Genomic DNA, 20,219 nt, shown 5'->3' with positions numbered 1-20,219 from the left:
ACAAAAGACACTAATTTTAGTGATGTTAGACACAGTAACTTAGAAATAATGAAGCATCTGGTGTTGGCTGGTTGGTGTGAGGGGGGGCAAAAGAAAATCTGCATAGGATCCCAAAAAGGCTTGGATTTATTCAGTCTGCAGTGCGGTTAACAGTGTAATAAAAGAAGTGGCAAATACTTTTTCAGAGCTTTGTATGATTAAAAAAACCCAGACATGAAAAATTTATAGTTTCAATGAAGTCTTTATTAAGAAAAAGAAAAAAAAATGCTCAGAATGACAAACACTGCCAAAAGTCAAAAAACCAGCGTGTTTAAAAAAAAAAAAAAAAAGAAAAGTGAAGAACCTGATCCAAATAAAAACCACCGTGGCTTAAACTCAAGTGTTTCCGAACTTTGGTGTTAATACAAATTGATCAATGTGATTATAAGTGAAAATGATACATGGTGAAAAAAAAACAAAAAACTACTGAAACCAATGGACACACAAACTCGGCCCGATAGGAGGGTCGAGACCTGACGGGTGGCTCTTACCAAAAGGCAAAAGAAAGGGACACAAAAGGTCTGAAAGAGAAAACACATAACTGAAAAAAAGATGGATTAACATGCTATTTTTTATACCAAATACTGACGAGATGTAGGTAGAAAAATATTACAATGAAATATTTTCAGATAAATAAATCAGTGAGAGGCGGAGGAGTAGAAGCAATGCTTCATATACTTTAAAAAAAAAAAAAAAGCATTGCACTGAAACCATAATGACCTGAACACTCACTACCGACACAACACAGAGATCAGATGATCAAGTTTTCCCTTTTCCTGAAAGAGCAGCGACCTTGAAAATTGGGGGAAAAAACAAAACAGGAACTTATGAAGTAGTGTAGCCATCTCATAAAATACCCATTAATGAATCCCAGCATCATCAGAGCCCAAACGGCTTCGGCTGAGTCGCACGTGATCTACATGTGCAGCTCGGCTTCAAGACTCGGTAATAAAAACACCAGACGCAACAGCAACCTTGTAAAATGTAACATTGGAATCGAGGAGGAAGAATTGCTTTTGTGTCTCCGTAGGCAGTAAGGCGTCAATGCCAAAAGATTTTAGGTTCTTCACAGTCCCCCCCTTTTTTTTTTTCCCTTTCATTTTTTTTTTCAGTTTCATTCCCCTGGTAGTGTTTCATTTCAACCTGGACCAGGACTGAAGATCCCCTCCCCTCAGTGTGGCATCCTTTTCACAGTCTGCCTCGATGAAAACTGGTATACACGGCGATGTAGTCGACCTGTTCACTGGAATCACCCGTGCTGCAACATTCAAAACTGTTCCAGCACTTTAAAATCCGATTTAAAAAAAAATAAAAAGGTTGTCTTTCATCAAATCGTGTCGCAGTCATACCTCCACTGCCGAGATTTGTCAAGTGCTCTTAGAAACGACTAACATATTGGGACAGGAAAGAACAAGAAAACAAGAAGAAAAAAAAAAAAGGTTATTGCCATCGTAGCTAATGTTGCAGCATTCGGTTTTGCTGGGCTCCTCTCAAACATAGGCACTGAGGTGAAGAAGTGTTTTTTTTTTTCTCTTTAAAAAGAAAAAGTCTGGGAAGATAAACATCAAATATGGTCTTTGCTGGTTTTTACACCAGGGCTGGATAAGGCCAGGCCACGATCGCTCGTAAATCAGGATGAAAGTGTGATTTTTAAACAAACTTTTCCTAAAGCTCCTTGAGTCCGACAAAAAAATAAAAAAAATAAAAAATAAAAAAAGAACATGGCACTTGGACCATTTTGCTGCAATAACCCCCAGACTCTTTCAGACAAAAAACAAAAATGCACATAAAAGAGTTAGCCATCGGATAAACATGACAGATCATCTCAACACACAAAAAATTAACTATAATGCTATATTTAGTAATGGTCTACTCAAATTCTGGCAAAGATATGAAGCGTGTTGAAACGCATTTCCTCATTTTGGCAAATAATAAAATGCAATATGGGAAATAATGTGAGAGAGAAATGAACGAATGGCACAGTTTATCTGAGCTTTCAGATCAAATGATGAAAAAAAAAAAGAAAAAAGAAAAACAGCTTGCAGGTGGAGGGTTGATGTTCTGCAAGCGTTCTCCTAAAACAAAAAGAGCTAGCTCTACAAATAATAAAAGTTGAAAGAAAAAGTCACATCTATATAATGGCACAAGCATACAGAAAAAAAAATACTAGGAGAAATACCCAGCTGATGATCGAAAAAAAAAAACAGCAAAGTACAACCTTAGATAAAGATGCTTTTGTGTCCACTTTAAAGCATATTCTGCCATGTAGAAAACGACTCCCCATATAAACGACATTCATACAAGGCACTTCATTCAGTAAGAAAAGAGTCACAGTCCTTTCTACTACCAGAAACTGCCTGCATAGCAACAATATGAGGACAAAATAGTTTCCAGGCTTTTGTGTGGTACCACAAAAAGAGTCTAAATATGGAAAGTTGATTTTTTTTTCTCCTTTTTTTTGTCTTTTGCTTTTGGTTTTAAAAATTAGCACTTTACTGAATAGTAAAAGTCTGCGATTTGAAAATAAAGACCAGAGTTCGTTCCTCTTAGTATTTTGTCCTCCGCTCTGTCCGCTTTCTGTGAGACACAGTGGTCCTGGGGTAATAAAGGGTTTTAAGTTTGTTTTTCTGATGGCACTCGGAAGGCAGCCAGTCATCAGGAGGAGAGACAGAAAGGGAGAGGGAGAGAGAGGGTTTCCACAGTGACGCGTTGCCGTAGAGTCGTCGTCCAGGGGCCGGAGACGACGGGCCGGAGAAAGGGACAGAGAGCGACCGACAGAGAGGAGGAAGCGGAGGGTGGCGTGTCCTGCTACCTGCTCCGGAAGTTTTGCAGGACCCCGTAAACCTCGTCTTCTTTGCTGAGTCCCTCGAAAAAAGGCAGCAGATCCAGGAGTTCTGTGTCATTCATGTCGTCAAACCAGGACTGAACTGGGACCTGGGCGGACAAGGAGCGACATCAACACTCGGCTTGATTCAAAGGACTCATTCTAGTAATTCTCAGAACTTCACAGAATAGTTGGATTTAGATTACACAGAGGTGGACTACAGTTACTATCAAAATACCTATGAAAAACATTGAATTTTGTTATTGCAATGTAACAAAATGCAGAAATGATTTCCAAAGGGACTGCAAGGTTTCCCCCCAGAAAACTTGCTAAGCCCGGTGCGTGGGGCGCTAGGGCAGGACCATTTTGTTTTTGAGTTAAAAAATGTTTAATAATAACAATAAACTAAAACAAACAATTCTAAGCTTGGTGGGGGCACAAGTAAAGCCTGGTGGCCCGTCAGGCTCATAATACACTGAGGGAATCCCTTGGACTGTTTGGTGTTTTCTGATGTAACCCAAGTAGAAACAGATCACAAACAAGAACTTACAGCATTTTCTGGATGGAAAATATAGGACGCGGGTGAATTGTCGACAATAATAACGTTGTTGAGCTCCCGCCCCAGCCGACTGAGGTCTTTGACGTAGTTCCCTCTGTGAAACACGCAGGACTCTCTGAAGAGCCGCGCTCGAAAAACGCCCCACTGGTCCAGCAGGTCGGCCACAGGGTCTGCATACTGTCCAAACACACACACACACGATGGCGAATATCAATACACACGTTTTCTTTGTGTTTTAATGTGGGGCACAGATATGTTTCAAGCCACAATTCTAAGCAGAACAACTAAATGCAAAACTATTGTTACAAAAAAAAAAAAGCATGGTATCCTCAATTAATTATTAAGCAAGGAAGACGTCAGCAAACTACTCTAGTTCACAAAAAGCGCTGTGGTTCCTAGCCTTTTACTCAGCATGTAAAACGGCTCTTAAAGCAATAATTACTACAGATGCACTGATCCGATATTAATATCTGTATTGGGTATGTCTACAATCTGTAAGGACTGATCTATTTAGTTTAATTCTATGCTTTATTTGACATTAATTTTAGAATAACCAATTTCACTTTCTGAACCATTTAGAAGAAGGTTTGTTGCAGGTTTTCATTTTCTTTCATATTTACTCTACATTGGCTGTTCTACTCCTAATTACACTGAACAAATTAAAGTTGTTTTTACATGTTTCACCAAGCCTGTAGTTTTTGTGCAGTTATCAATGAAATTTGTTATTTAGCACATTTATGTGTCTTTTTTTTTTCTAAATCAATGTTTTAAGTCAATGCAGCTCAGATATTGTTATTCGCAGTGAAAAAGTGGATCGGTGCATCCCTAATAATTACAGGCATGTTACTTGATTATCTCTTAAGAAAACTTACCGATTTATTATTGGAAAAGATACATAAAGGAAAAAAAATAAAAAAATAAAAAGGACGACAACAAATCAAACAATATGAGAAGACCAAAAGAGCACAACAACAAAATGAAGTGTCACTAGTTAGTAGACAAAACAGAGAAATAAAAAAATAAAATTAATCCCCCAAACCTTAGCGAGACTGGCTGTGAAGAGCACACATTCGAACAACTCTCCCATCTTCTGGAGGAACTCGTCCACATGGGGCCTTTTCAGCACGTACACCTGAACCAGAACCAAAGACGTCCCATTAAAAACCAACTCCTTCATTTCCACCATGTGGTATTTTCACGTAGTTCAGCTACAGGCATCGACGTTAGCACAAGTACTTCCCACGTCACCTCGCTCTCCGCCCATTGGCCGACACCCAGTGCAAGTAATCATGAATAGGCCAACCAGGATACACACAGCCTATCCTGGATTACTTGAACTGGATACCAGTCAGTCTCTGCAGGGTCTTCACACAGGAAACAAACAGAAACTCCCCACCAATCCCCCAGCTCTTCTAAGAGTCACTCGTCTGCCTCACAGAAATGTTTTTGGGTGTGTACAATACCTGATGAACGGTACCATCGATCTCCACCGGTACAATAAAATCAGCGTTACTGATGGGCTGCGGACACAAACAGAACGCATGAGGATCACAGTACCGCAACCGAACAGCAGAGGTCCTGCTTGCAGCAGTTTTGGACAAAACGTCCTAGCAGATGGTTTGACTGATGAGTTGCTCTTCTCTCTATAACCTGCGTGGTAATTCAGCAGCCCAGACAATGAAGCAGTTATTTTAGGACTAACTAGACAGCGGGAGGAAAGCCTGCTGGTAAAACAATGTAAATGGGAGCAGAGTTACTCACAGAAAACGCCACAATTATAACAAACACAGAACTAAAGGTGCAGAGCCTGACACGGCTTCTCTACACGTTTACTCAAACCAAACAGACTGCATGGTTTCTGCAGGTGTTAAGACGTTTTAAAAACTTTTATGAATGAGATTTAAGACCTGTATCATGACAGAAATTTAAAAAAAGAAAATGAAATATTTTGACCAGCTTTTTTTTTTGCACAAAATCCACATAACATCCCATTGATTAGCAACAGAGGTGAGTCGGTGGCAAAGACGACTGTTGTCCAGTGAACTGGCCATACATTTATATTCCCACATTACAGCATAAAAAAAGGAAAAACCAGCTACATTTTGTTCTGTCTCATGTCACAGAACAAAATGAAGATGTGGGAATGAGATCCCAAACATTTGGTTGACAGACGAGTTCTGCGAAAAAATAAACTACACAGAACACACAAGATTAAATAGTCCTGCCATGACAAGATTTAAAACATGTGATTAACATATTTAAGGTCAATGTATATTTTATGATGAATTTAGGATTTTTTTAAGGATGCAGACACCCTGGAATAAACGAAACTTTAATTTGCAGTTCATTTTTGGAAGAACTTTGATTAATGGCACAAAGGAAGATCACTGATTTTGACCTGCCGATTCCGATTTTGTCTGATACCAATTTCTCTTTTCTTTTTTTTTTTTTGTTGCCTGATTAAGTTGCTACATATAGCAACTAAGTCTCCAAGTTGGCAACAGTAGGGTGACTATATTTCACTTCATGCAAATAAAGTTTTTCCATTGAGGTTTTGCAAAACAATCCAATATTAATATGGCCACAAAGTACCACCTCATCCCAGCACCAAAATGTTATTTTAGTTTTTTCTTTTTGAAAAATGTAAAATTATCAGAAATTATTGCTTCCATTAAGCAAATTTAGTTTCGAAATTGAACAATTATATGAAAACGCAGCTAGTAGCCGATTATCAGACCTTTCTGGAGGAAGGTAAAATTGGTGATCACCAATCTCCCAAAATTAAAAGAAATTGTGGCAATTTATCGGTGCATCTGTACTTAAAACAAATACTGCTAAGGAGAAAGAACAGACATTTACTGGTGACAAATGAACAGAGCAACAACAACTTTAGTCCCTTCTTACCTTAAATGAGCTGTGCACGAGTGTTTCATCCAAGTCTATCACCACACACTTTCTACCATAGTCAGATATTTTCATCTCTGGTAGGAGGTATTTGGCTGGCGGCTGCAGAGAGGAAGAAGCAGATGATGTCAGATCTCCAGAGAGAAACTTGGCATTAAGTTTGGCGTCCTGCAGGAGAAGCTCCTAAACATATTGTGTTAGGAAACCGAGTTAAGCCAATTCCAGAATTATGCATGAAACTAGGTCAAAGCTTTAAAACGACAAACGCGTCAATCCCTCGTTAGTGGGAATTTTCCTGCTACTCTCAAACACTCCAGCACATCCAAAGTATTTGATGAGATGCAATCAAACGTCTGACTGAAGGGCAGACTTTCAGGTTTGTTTAAAGGGATCAGAGATCCGATTGTTCCAGATGTTCTTGGCGTAGATCTTTGTTCTCAGACTGCAGGTTTTCCAGAGTTTCTAAAAGTAAAATGACAGCCAGGTCTTTTAATTATCAGGCTCCCAGTTTTAGCCCATGATGCAGACACACCGTCGACTTTTAAGATCAGGCTTAAAACTTTGTTCCTTTAACAGGGAAACTACTTTCTTCCTCTTAAAGGGGAGTTTTTCCTCTCCACTGTCGCTGCATACATTTACTGAGGATTATCACACTATTATATTATTAAATAGAGCAAAGGTTCCAATGAGGCTTGTTGGTCAGATTAAAATACCCTTTTGAAAATAACGAAAATGACTTTAAGCATAATTTTCTGTATTTAAAATGTTTTTTATTGACTAAATGTAATATTCCAATCTTAAATATTGTGATTTCATCAACTGTTAGAGGAAATTCACCACGATTAACAGAAAAAGTATTGAAAACGATGTGTGTGATTAATCTTAAATAATGTGTTTCACCCTTTGGTTAATTACTGAAATGAGCTGTGTGTGAATAACATTCTAATTTATTAAACCGTGTACTTTTATATGCAGATCACTGCCAGCATATATTTTAGCAAACTGATGTAAATTTGAAAGAAAGATCATCTTTAATTTAGTTCGTCTCCGTTGGCGGGTTTGGAAAGCATAAACTGAGCTCCGATGTGTTGGAAAAGGTGTTGCTGTGCACTAAGAGTAGCAGATCCAACAGCCACACACACGTTGCATCACATCTTATAGTATTGGCCGTGCTTCAACTCTAGTAGCAGGAAATCGTCTCCCACTTTACAAATCATTAGCGACAGCTAAGCTAGGCTGGATTACATTTGTCTGGAAGAGCAGAACTAAAATATCAATGAAGAGACGACAGATTTTATTACAGACTCAGAGTCCAATTTACATTAGTTGTTTATGTGACACTTTTGTGTTTTTCCCCCATTATAAGAGGTTGTGGGGGGCTATACGTTTGTCAGGAGATACTAGTAAACCCAACCTACATAGGAAATGTGCCTCTGTGTCGTACGAGAGTAGCAGAGCCTCGCTGATGAATAATCTGATTTAGCCGGACACAGCTAAGCAGATCAGAGCTTTGACTAAAGGGATCAATTAGTTTTACCCCAAGTGAGCTCACAAGCCAATGAATGAAGTGTTTGATTAATTTTTTTCACTTAATTTATTAGTAGCATGACAAGGCACCTCATAAAAATGGACGTTTCTCAACAGGTGTGTTAACTTATTAGTGGACTACGCATCATTCATGCAGGTCAAGTGTCTTGCAAAAAGAACTAATTTCAATACTGCTACAATTCATAAAATTTAACAGGATTTTATAAGACAGGCCAACAAACTAGTGCAGACTTGTGACGTGAAACAAAAATAAAACATGCTTTACAACCTTTCTGACCACAGTCTCAATGACGCAGCATGCATTTGCATTAAATTTTCATGACTGTTTATAATTTTTTTTCCACTTCACAATTATGCACTACTTTGTGTTCAACTATTGCAATAAATCTGAGGTAATAAATAAAATTTGTTTTTAAAAAGTTTGAACATTTAAAGTAGGGCTGAAACGATTAATCAACTAAATGTGATTTATCGTTATTGAAATAATGGTAGGCGAATTTAGCAATCGAGTAATCATTAAAAGGAGCATACAGTCATAAGAAGGCCAACTGGTGGAAGAGCAACAGCAATTAAACCAATACTACAAAATATATTTAGCATTAAATATAAAAAATGATCTGCGATTATATTCCAGTGAAGGCTCAAGTAGTTTTAGCTTCAGCTCAAATTCTGTAAAGGAAAAAAAATCCTAATAACCACTTTTTGCTATCCAATAATCGATCTGTTTACAAATAAAAATTGTCAACATTACACTGTATTGATGTCAAGTCAGGCAGAAAAGGCTGAGCTGATCACACGCTGATTTAGCTGCAGATGCATCCTCTGTTACAAGTAATCAAACGATCACTAAAGAAATGCTATGTTTTAGCATTTTAAGCAACAACATGTTTGTTTTCTTATTTATTATTTGCATTTTATTGTACTTATATTGTATAAAAAGGATCAGGTGGCTAAATAAAAAAAAAAGAAAAGCGAAATAAGCAGAAAGTGCTGATTTGCTTATTCAATTAATCGCCTAATTGATTAATTGTCAAAACAATCAATTATCATTAGTTGCAGCCCTAATTTAAAAAAGGGACATGAACGCTTTTGCAAGTGCTCAACGGTTTTGTGTAATAGGTGCATCCATCACACACATCCTGTGATATAATCAGCTGAAAATAAAGTGAAGCAAACGAAGCGGATTTAAAGCTCTGTGAGGAGCCCACACAGAGAGGCTGCACCAGCCCACCGGCCTGCATGCAAGGAAGGAAAATAAAATATGCATGATACATACACTAGGGACAGGGATGACCTCGACCTGGTCACACTACAACACAAGAGAAAACAACACACAAACAAAATCCACGGTAAGGATTAGAAGAACACACACAAACACAACAGATAAAGGTCACAGAATCAAACACTAACAAAGACGCTATTCACAAAAGATGAAGTAGTCCTGCAGAGTAAGATCTGTCCGACGCAGCCTGGGTCTGTCCTACCTTGGGAGGCGATCCGTTCTCCTCAACAGGTGGAGGCAGAGTGCTGTTGGTGGCTGGTGGCTCCGCATTGTAGTTGCGAAAGCAACAAAAGAGTGTGGAGAATATGCTTCGGTTCCTCTGCTTCTTCAGGCCGCTGTTCGACTGGGATGCTGTCGAAAAAGATCAGGCGCAGGAGAGGAGGGTGAACATGTAGAAACGCTAACAGATATGTCGACCACAGACAGGCAGCAGGCGGGAAATTACAGATCCGCCCGTCAGGCTTTTCCTAAACAATACCGATTTTCAGTTTAAAGTATCCGAAAGCCGACTGGCCCGTTACGACTGAAAGGTCAAAGGTCCTGCACGCGCCTTGATACAGAGAGTGACTTCAAACTGAAAAGGACTTGCACAGTTTTCACCATTTATTCACCAAACATATCCCTAAACAAAGATAAAATGATTAATCAAATTAATCGTGACGAATGGATTATTGAAATAATGGTTGTCTGATTTAATATTTAATTGATTAACTGGAAAGAATATTTTAGTGCATTACTAATATTTTATGAAAAATGGATGAAGCGGTCAAATGAAAAATCAGCAAAATGTGCCCAAAACGTTTTTATCCGATTAATCGTCAGAAAAATCGATTACTAAAACAATCCTTACCTGCAGCCCTGTCAACCTAATCTTTATCTGCTTTTCATTAAACTCAAAACAAAATGTATCAAACTACATGCGGGCTGGTTAATGCATTTATATTTGGGTATATATTTTTGGGTTTTGTTAATAAACAAAATCCAAAAAAAGAGGAGAAAACAGATTTTTCAATATTTGACCTGTAGATCACAAACCATAGACGATTAAGTAAAAAAATTAAAAAAAACATTTTAAAAAAGTGGCCCTCAAACTGGGGCATCTCTACTAAAAAGTATTTAGATTTAATAATTCCTGTCAAAAGCACAGACTGATGAGATAACTGGTTTGTTCAACAGCGCTGAGGCCATTGAACAAACTAAACAATAGATTGAACGGTGCGACCACAGTGCATTCGGGTTGAATTTGGAGACGACCTCTGGAAGAACAACTGATCAGAAAATAACTCTGCTGGCTGGATGACCTCATCACTCAAACGCTGTGACAGTTCAGAGCGCGCTCTACTCCAATTGCAAATCGCCTCTCATTCCTGAACTACGAAGCATGGACTAAATCAGACGCCGAGTCTTTATTAATAGGGACGACTCAGAAGCTGCACAATCCTCCTAACCCAACCCCCCCTTGAAGTGGCGTCCATCGCCCGATTGGACAAGATCCTTCTTTTTTTCTTTTTTTTTTTAAATTCACGATAGTTTCCCCTCCTGTTTGAGCTGGCAGGTGAGTGACGGAAGCAGCCTGAACATGCAGAGAGGAAGAGGGAGGTTCCCAGACCCCACAGAGCCTATACATGGCTGCATTCCTCTCCAGCCATTAACCCCCCGCCTCCCCCCAGCAGAATGCAGCCAGACGCCAGCGCACAGCGAAAATCTTTACGTCAAATCTTTTGGCATCTTAATATTGCGACGCTTTGGATTTATAACCTTAAACGAATACAGGAAGCGCATCAGTCCCAAAAGAAGAAAGGTTTCATTCTGGTAACCATAATGTCCCCTGAGGTGATTTTTCACAGCTGTGTTTGGGGGAATAAAATACTCCTGCAGATTACGGCAGCATGTCGGAGTTACTTGTAATGCCGACTGCTGTGTCGTTTCCTACAGCTTTGACCGACGTTAATTACAGTCTTTTGAGCAAAGACATGCTGGGTATTTAGGCCATCTGATCAGTGGCTTACGTTCCTTCGCTAAAACAGAAAGATGGACTCAACAAGGATACAAAGTGCTGCAAAAAACTGTTGCTCTCCTACAGATTTCTGGTTTCCCCCCCCCTTTCCTTTTATTGTCTCACTTCAAACCTAACATTTTATTTTCTGAAGTGATTTTCAGATGATGATTTTCAAAAAAAAAATCTAATTTTTTAAACATTACAATGTTTAAAAATAGCAACACAAAGAAGAATAAATAATTTTGCCAATCTGGAGACATTTTGCTCTTAGGAATGCCAAAACTCACTTAGTCATAGATGACATGACTTTGTGAAGAGAAAAAATTAAAAATTGTCATCATTAAAGATACAGTGTTTAAGTTCTATTTTTAGGATTTAAAACAAAGAAACATAAAGGAAAAAATGTTTTTAAAGCTCCGATTCCAACCTAATAATAAAACATATAAAAACATACGTACTACTGGTACTTTTTTTTGTCATCCTTTGTGGAAATTCTGTGCAATATTGAAAGAAAAACAATTGAAAAACAGTTAAAATCCTGCATTTATTATCTGTATTTAACCAGATTGGCTAAAACCAGTCAAAGTTATTGACAGCCACAGTGGAAGGTCCAAAGAGCCACTTTGATAGACGCCTCTTCTAAACTGATCTAAACAAACCTTTACTTTTTCCAAAAAGAGGTGATATGAAGCCCTTATTGGTGATCGTTGGCTTTAGTATAAATATGTCATATCACTGTGATCTTTTTGAAAAGTAAACATCCTAGGGGCAGTAGAAGCTAGGAAGGTAGTCAGATGTAAACTGCGTTAATCCGCCTCATCAGCCCAGATCATTTCTAAACCACAAGACCTGTGAGGTTCAGGAGCGGAGCGTCGTCGATGCTGTTGCACAACAGGAAGTCTGACACAAAGCTTGTCAGATCGCTGCTCTGCTATCTAATGACCTGATGCAACTGGCAGGTTCAACCAACATAACTTCACACAGATGAACAAAATAGTCCCAAATTTAAGAGTTTGTTAGGAATTACAGACTGAGAGCACTTTGCTAACTTTCAACTCTACTGATATGAAGAATTATAGTTTGGCTGAAAATATTCATTTTCTGACAAACATCAGTACCAGGATGTATTTTGCTTATTAAGCTTACAGTGATGCTACACATTTCCAAAAAGGGTGAAGGAAATATTACTGATAACTTCCAGAATCTAATGTAAAATGAAGTCAAGTTTACCGTTTATGATATTTAAATTGGTTTTATAGTCTGGAACAGTGAAGGGTAAAATCTAAAGTAGAATAAACTTTTGGAAAGACAAGGTAATCAAACGGCCTGGGTTTTCTTTTAAACTAGAAATACAATCACCAGCAACAAGGTTTGTATTTATCCAACTGGACTTTGTCTCAGCTCTCCGACTCTGCAAAGTAAAACCAGACCAGTGAGGCAGCTGTCACCTTCCAGTGAATCACCAGTATAGAATTCATTCACCCACAGCCCATCAGAACCAGACAGGATGACTGGATCACAATGCAAGTGTATGCATCATCATTTTTTAACAGGAAGATACGTCCTAAACAACGCTAAACAAACAAACAAACAAAATAACAAAAAGCACAGTGACTTTGTTCTTATTGTTAGGAGCCATCAGACCCCTACTCACTAAAGTTGGGCGATATGAATGTAAAATTTTAATCACCATATTTTGCAGTATTTATTGCAATAAACAGTGACAGTAAAAAGGTTTTTACAACTTCTTTACAATCTTTTTTCAGGCAACTTTCAGGCTTTTCATCTCACTGCTGTCAAAAAATACACAAAAACACAAATGCTGCTAAAAAAAATTTAAAAACAGGCTTCTTCAGGACAGTCGATAAATGTGACTTATTACCAAATTACGCCCTGTGACTGTATTTTATCAGATTTTCACATTTATTGATTCTCTCCTTGAAACAAAAGTGGAGAAAATGGTAAAATAATAATTCAGGTAGTTTGGGGGCTTTTCAAAATGTTATTCATTGGAATTTACTATTTTCATGATGAATCTAAATATTCAAGGTTTCTCCAAGAAAACTTGCTCAGGCTGGTGGTTGGGCGCTAAGGCAATCATTCATCCAGCCGCCCGTTGTGTTTTTGAGTTAAAAAATGTTTAAAGTTGACAGGAAATTTGAATATATCAATTGATAATTATGTGTTGTTGAAAGATTGGAAGATTAATATCTGAACACCAACTATAAAGTCTTAAAAATGCTAACATTTTTAAAAAACTTTAAAAAAAAAAAAAAGAAGCAATGCTTAGCCTGGTGGCCTGCCTGGCTTATAATACACTGAGGGAAACCCTGAAATACCTTTTACAATTTTTCCTTTTCACAATAAAGATAAATCTCCTATTCCTATTACTCACGTGAAATTTAGGTCAACATTCCTGCAAGGCAAAGGAAAACAAAACAAAAATAGAAAACCAACCAATTTCTCCGTGATTTTACCATTATTCAGTAGGTTAGGTGTACACAGGTCACACATGTAAGGTTATTAAGAAAACTGGTTAGTTTTTGTGCCAGTTGCAACAATGGAAGACCACCATTTACATTCATAAAAGCAGCAACCAAGCACCACATTGGATAAACAAATCTCCTGTATATGGTGACAGTCCTTTAAAAACAACTGTGAAATATTTATTGTTGTATCAAAATTATTATAGCCCTCCAAACACTGGCTTTTGCAGAACATAAAGTGCAAACAAAACAAAACCTGTTAATTTATTATCCTATTTCCAGGGAGAGAAGACTGAAAGACTCGCTGACTAAATGAATAGGCAGGAATCGCTTTACGTTGTGTCACGACTCAACTCTCTCCAGCTTTACAGACTCTTAGTTGAGTGCCATTTTCAAACAGCATTGCAATGAACCACCAGTGTGAATTTAAAGCGTCTGTCTGTGTGTACTGCCATGGCTCCTGCAGTTTGTCCCATTGAACTCCTGTTTCAGATCCACGCAATGTCACTTTGTAACTAAATACTTAACCAGCGCCTTATAGCTCATTTCCCTTAAAAGTTGTATCATATTTTTAACAAATTATTTAAATATGTAAATCTCACATCTAATTTGATCAATTTTATAAGATTTAACTTGCACCCTTTTATGATTCGTTGTGTTTTTCCCCCCCATCTGACAGTTATATATATATATAGACAATGACACCTGATCAAACCAAAATACCTTGATGATCTTTAGCTGGTCAAACTTTAGACCACATTTCTTTACAGCAGACCTTCAGTAACAGATTATAGAAAAACTAAAGAAAATTTGATAAACATATAGGCAGTACAAAACTATGTGTTAAGAAAATAAACAGCGATCAGATTTACTAGTTATTCCTAAAATAATATTTTTACCAAGATTTTTTCTCTTTGGTTTGCTCCAACAGTAAGAAGTTAGAAAACATTATTTCAAATTGTCAGAGAGCAAAACAACTTTTGTAAGTTATGCATTTAACTGCTTAGCACCTTGAGAGGAAAACAAAAACTTTCAAAAATATTTTTATGTTTATTGTTGAATAAGTTTTAAAGTTTAATAGAATTTCCTTGGAAAATGCCAAAATCTCATAATATTGTCTTTGAAATCGCTACTTCATATATTAGTAAAATAACTGCATTAAGCTGAGCAGTAACCTCAAGTTGCAAGGCTATTTATCACTGCATTATAAAGTGAGATACAGTGGTATTGTCTAAGGCTAAGCTAAATCCCACTTGCTATGTTAATCTCCTTAAAGTCCCACATACCTCCCATCATCATCTCTGATGATGCCCACACAAGTCTCGGTCACAGAGACTCCATCTCAGTTACCGCACCATGTATCTGCACCCTGTGAGGAAAATACGCTGTTGTGCTTCAAATAACTTCAGTTCTCGCATTACTAACGATCTGATAAGCAACATAGTAACACGAGCGGCTGACCCGCTCCTCACCAACCTGGTCGGAGCAAAGTACGTATATCAAGAGCATCACTGAGGATCATTGTTGGGTGGCACGGACTAAAAATAATACATTTGCTTTGCATAAAGTATGAAAGGGCCAAGTTAGATGGCTGTACAGTTCACTGGATGATGGGATAGTTCTGACAAAATTACTGGTAATAAGACTTCTTAGGGAACAAGAGTAAATTTGAAGATTGTTGCATGTCAGGATATAATTAAGAGTCATGCTTTATGGACAAAAAGCCAATGAAATTCAACTTCAGAGTTCATACAACATGTCTATATTTATCCAGTCTCAAGTCTTCTCATTTTAAGTCAGTTTTTGTAGGCCGGTCACCATTTTCCTCTAGTATAAACATTTAATAAATATTTAGATTTCTATTTTCTCCATCCTCAGAAAAGTATTATGTTCAAACGCTTGTATGTCAAGCATTTGCAAAAACTGAGGGTTTGTGTCTTTAAATGAAGCAATTGCCCTCCCATTTAAAGGGTACCGTATTTTCCACACTATAAGGCGCACCTAAAAACCTTCGATTTCCTCAGAAGCCGACAGTATGCCTTACAATCTGGTGCGCCTTTTATATGGACCAATATTGAGTCACAACAAGTCTAGCAACTACGGTAAGCAGCCGCCGACTTCATTTTCGCCCGTAGAAGAAGCAGCAAGCGGTACATTCTGGGATAGTTGTCAGAACGCTGGTTTGTTAATAAAGTTTGACTGACCCATCTACCTACCGACCTGATAATCAGGTTGTCTGCAGGTCATTTAGGTCCACGTTCTCCACGAACATGCTGTACGCAAACGGAGAAGGGTCACCATCGTCCGGCCACGCCCCGGCCCAGTCGCGGAAGGCTCTCCTCGCCGACCCGAGCTGGACTGTTTTGTTGACATTCTTTATGTCAACAAAGTAGCTTTAGATATTCATCCGGGGTGCTTCGACTAGGACTACCAAGGGACCAGCCCCTATACATTTAAAGCCGGGGGCGAGGGAAGAAAGACGGAGACTGCGGCGGCAGCGTGTCGGTTGGTCTGTGTTACCCAGAAAGCAGTTGGGCACAATATTGCAACACCAACACCGTGAGTGAAACAATGACTGGGGCAGCCTACTATAGAAAGTACTCGGGTACCACTTCTTTATTATTACACATTCACATTTGTAGAATCACGTCCCGTATAGGTTCAATACGGGACGCGTGGCAACCCTAACTGTAGTGTCTATTCTCTGCGCCTTATAATGCGGTGCTCCTTATGTATGAAAGTTTTAAAATAGGCCATTCATTGAAGGTGTGCCTTATAATCCGGTGCGCCTTATAGTGCGGAAAACACGGTAAATGGGAGGGCAATTACCTTCCTAATTGCACAATTAATTGAGCTATTAATCGAGATCCTCCAATGGTTGCAAAATAGACATTTTATTGAGTTTTGCAAAACGTCCTAATGTCTTCTTTTTCTCCATCATTCTTGATCTTTAGCATTTCATTTATTGATCGGAAAGGCCACCCAAACTTAGTTGACCGTTTTCCTAAGGACTGCACAGTTTGTAATCCAAGGAAAAATAAATAAATTTATAAACAATTCACCATGCCGTCTCCTTTATCAAATTCAATTCACAAAGGTGCTACAAAGCAGGTGCTGTTGGGTGACATCCATGCAAACTAAAACTGCTTCTAAGTTTCAATCTATTCAGCAAATAAAACAAATAAGAAAATAAAACAAACAAGAATTTTCTGTATTTGATGTTCAAATCACAGACGGATAAAAATCGGCCAATTCCGACCTCTCGCTGATTGATTGGTGCATCTCTAATTTCAGGCACCATGCTAAAAACAAACTCCAGACTTATCATCACCAGGACGCAGCGTCAGCTGACTCTACTGTAGTAACTTCCAAGAATCACCTTCCCTCATTTACATTACAGATCCGCTCTCAGATAATGTGGTCCAATTTTAAAAAGTAGCCTGATGCACTTAGATAAGATGCTTATTAATCAATCACTGCTACATAGCTTTTGTTGTATTACACCGCAAAAGCGCAGTATTCTGTTTAACGCGGACCGCTATTCGAATTTTGACAAACTTTAAAAGTACAAAAAGCACACCTGAGCGCTCATATTACCCCAAGCAAGCACTAAAAGTAACGCTAAGCTAACTTCCCCAAGGGTGGCTAACTTAACCTGTTGCAAACATTACAAGAATTACAGTGCAGCCGTTTTGATAGGACTGTCAGAGGTCGGTGACTCCAGAACAACCAGCAAGCGCAAATAAAAGTAGTTAGCCTCCTAGCATTACTACCCTTAGATGAGTTCTCCTTACCTTTTTCTTGGTTAAAAGAGATTATTTCCTCCTCCTTCGGATTGGAAACTTGGGTTATTATGGACATGTGGTCCATTGAGGCGGGTGTTTATCCTTGGTTCGTTTTGCAACAATGTTATTCGTGGTAACGCGCTTGCTTCGTCTGCTAGCTCCACTAAGCTAGCAGTTGACGCCGAGGGCGAGCAGCTTGGCCACAAAGCCAGGAAACCGTCTGAGGCGAAGCGTTGTGGCAGCGGTGGGAGCCAGCCAGCTAGCACGGTGCTGTTTGGAGGCTGTCATCTATGGCTGTCCGAAAAAAAAAATCGTTTTGAGCTAGTGCTTATAAGCAGCTTCGGCAATGTCTCTGTCTAAAAAAAAAAAAAGAAGAAGAAGAAGAAACAGGAAAACTAAAAACCGACCTTAAACTACAAACTAAGTAAAGTGGGGAAGCAGCTTTGGGGTTAGCCAGTTAGCTCCGAATATCCAATGCGAGGCCGTCCGTGTCTGGAACAGCGCTAAAAACACTCCGAAGCTCCTTCTGCCCGTCCAAAAAAAACAAACATGAATTACTCACAAGTGGCTCGGCGTCTTAAAAGGGAGACATGCACTTTTTAAGCAGCGTTTCACATCTGGTGGCCCGACATTCCCTGTGCAACATGGAGGCTTTATGTATTTTGAGTTCCATCTGAAGCGGGGGCGTTCGAGTGGGAGGGGGCGGTTTGTTTCTGTGATGGATTCTCTCCAGCAGGCAGGCAGGCGGGCGGGCGGCTCAACTCGCTGCACTACGTTGCTCAATCCGTGCAGCTGGCTGGACGCTGCTTATCCCTCCTGTACTGTCAAACGCAACAAATTACGAAATGCGAATGACATGCATTTAATAAAATAAACTCAAATACAATATATTTTAACTGCAAAAACTAAAAACACGATGCAGACAGTGCGTGCAGCAAATCCAACATTACACATTGAGCATCTAGTTTAGTTATGTTCGGTAAGGTTTGGTGCGTGTTTTGCCAACGTTTAAGGACTTCTGGAAAACCTGGAGCGCCATCTAGTGTTTAAATCAGTGAAATGCATTTAGGATGTTTTTTGTAGGCTACTAAAACACTTGCTAGGTGTTGCAACAGAACTTAAATTTTACTTTTTACTGTTTCGTGATTCAAAAATCACAAACCTCGATGTGTTTGAGGACAGTACTGAACCATCAGCATCGTGGAAACCAAGTAACATGGGGAAAGAGTCGATAATAGTTAATAAATAGTTAATGAAGCCTAACAAGACATAGCTGTTCATTTAAACTGATAAAACAGAGAAGAAGACAATTAATCAGAAAATACCCTCGAAATTCACATCTTAAATAAACTAATTAAATTTCTGTCTTTTGATTTTGATCCATATTTTTTTTCCATTTACATATACTGGGTGTACTGGTTCCAGAATGTATATTTATTACTTAGATCCCATAAATAAATCATTAAACAGGCTTGTCAATAACATGAGACACATATGGGCAAGGGGTCTACTTCTAAGTTTGACAAATATCTGAATAACTAAAATTTCACCTGTACTAATCATTGAAGAATTCCTCTGTTTTTTTTAAATATATATAAATATATATATATATATATATATATATATATATATATATATATATATATATATATATATATATATAATTATTTTTCACGTGGTAGCAACAACCATTATCAAGCATTTGTGATGATAAAAACATGCAGTACGGCCTACTCTTGGATTTGAAGTCAACTTTAACAAGGCCACCCCTAGTTTATTTTATTTTATTTAGATACGCTTTAGAGCATTGCCTTGCTGAATAATACAAATGTATAATTGCTTAAGGTCAACTGGTGGCTGGGGGTATTTTTTAGCTGGATATATTTGGCACAACTTTCTATTTCACAATTAAAGACTTATTATTTATAGAAAATCTTCCCCCAATAACAAATGAATCAAAATTCATTTGCAAATGTAAATTTGTTTTCAAAATTTCCTTTTATACATAACAAATGTATTTAAATTAATTTGTTATGAATTAGGATCAATAACAAATGGATCTAAATTTGAAAACAGGTTTTTATATTTAGTTATTCATGTCTAATTAATTTTTTTTAATGATCTGAATCATTTAATAGTAACAAAATAAATACAGAAGAAATCTTTCAGATGACAAAACAGATTTTTCCAAGGAAATGAAAGAAGGTGGACTAGGTGAGTTCGTCAGAAAGCTCAAATTGTATAAAAATGTAAATAATTTAACAAAGACAAACTGTAAATTACAGCATAGGCTACCGCAATAGGGGTGTTGCGCGGCGCGGAGGTTAGCGCGGCGCCCCGCATACAGAGACTTTAGCCCGCGGTAGTCAGGAGCCCGACTCCCGTCCTCCATTCGCTGAGCCCACGTCTCTCTCCGCTCTCTCTGCCCCCTTACAGTCAGATTGCTGTCAAATAAACTAGGAACGAAAAAATCCTTAAAAAAAACAACAACCAAATAAGACTACCGGAGTAATGTGCGACAACGCGTCATGATGTCAGGCTTTTTTATCCCCCAGCTGATCAGCGTCATCCTGCGTATTGAAGTTTTTAACCTGGCAGCTTTACTCTCTTATAAAAATATGGTTTGACTACATCTGGAAACTAAGTCCAAGCTTCACCCTGGGGGTCTGATAGAGGCGATCTCGGCCGCCGTTTGCATGTCGGTTCAGAGGAGCCGCTGCTGAGTCAGCAGAGCTTCCTGCTGCGCATCGGGCGGAGGAGCAGCAGGAGGCTTCGCTGAATTCAACTGTAACC

General features: G+C 38.4%; 1 protein-coding gene across 3 annotated transcripts; it reads right to left on the bottom strand.

Moving 5' to 3' along the window:
- Positions 1 to 221: 221 nt before the first annotated feature.
- Positions 222 to 18,460, bottom strand: LOC103478861 (CTD small phosphatase-like protein). 3 transcript variants are annotated; one of them, XM_008432945.3, is made up of 9 exons: positions 17,834 to 18,460; positions 17,436 to 17,720; positions 9,359 to 9,507; positions 9,151 to 9,183; positions 6,327 to 6,428; positions 4,886 to 4,942; positions 4,462 to 4,554; positions 3,414 to 3,599; positions 222 to 2,973 (listed from the first exon to the last, which is right to left on the bottom strand). In XM_008432945.3, the coding sequence occupies exons 2-9, from the start codon at positions 17,509 to 17,511 to the stop codon at positions 2,848 to 2,850; spliced, it is 822 nt and encodes a 273-aa protein (XP_008431167.1). In that variant the 5' UTR covers positions 17,512 to 17,720; positions 17,834 to 18,460; the 3' UTR covers positions 222 to 2,847. The 3 variants fall into 3 exon arrangements, with proteins under 3 accessions (XP_008431167.1, XP_008431168.1, XP_008431169.1); XM_008432946.3 differs by having other exon boundaries at positions 17,989 to 18,460; XM_008432947.3 differs by lacking the exon at positions 9,151 to 9,183 and having other exon boundaries at positions 17,436 to 18,459.
- Between the last annotated feature and the right edge of the window lie 1,759 nt (positions 18,461 to 20,219).

The sequence above is a fragment of the Poecilia reticulata genome, chromosome 17 (assembly GCF_904066995.2).
Source record: "Poecilia reticulata chromosome 17, P_reticulata-male-v2, whole genome shotgun sequence".
Classification (NCBI taxonomy): domain Eukaryota; kingdom Metazoa; phylum Chordata; class Actinopteri; order Cyprinodontiformes; family Poeciliidae; genus Poecilia; species Poecilia reticulata.
The sequence above is the reverse complement of the archived record's forward strand: the minus strand, read 5'-3'. Positions and strand labels throughout refer to the sequence as shown.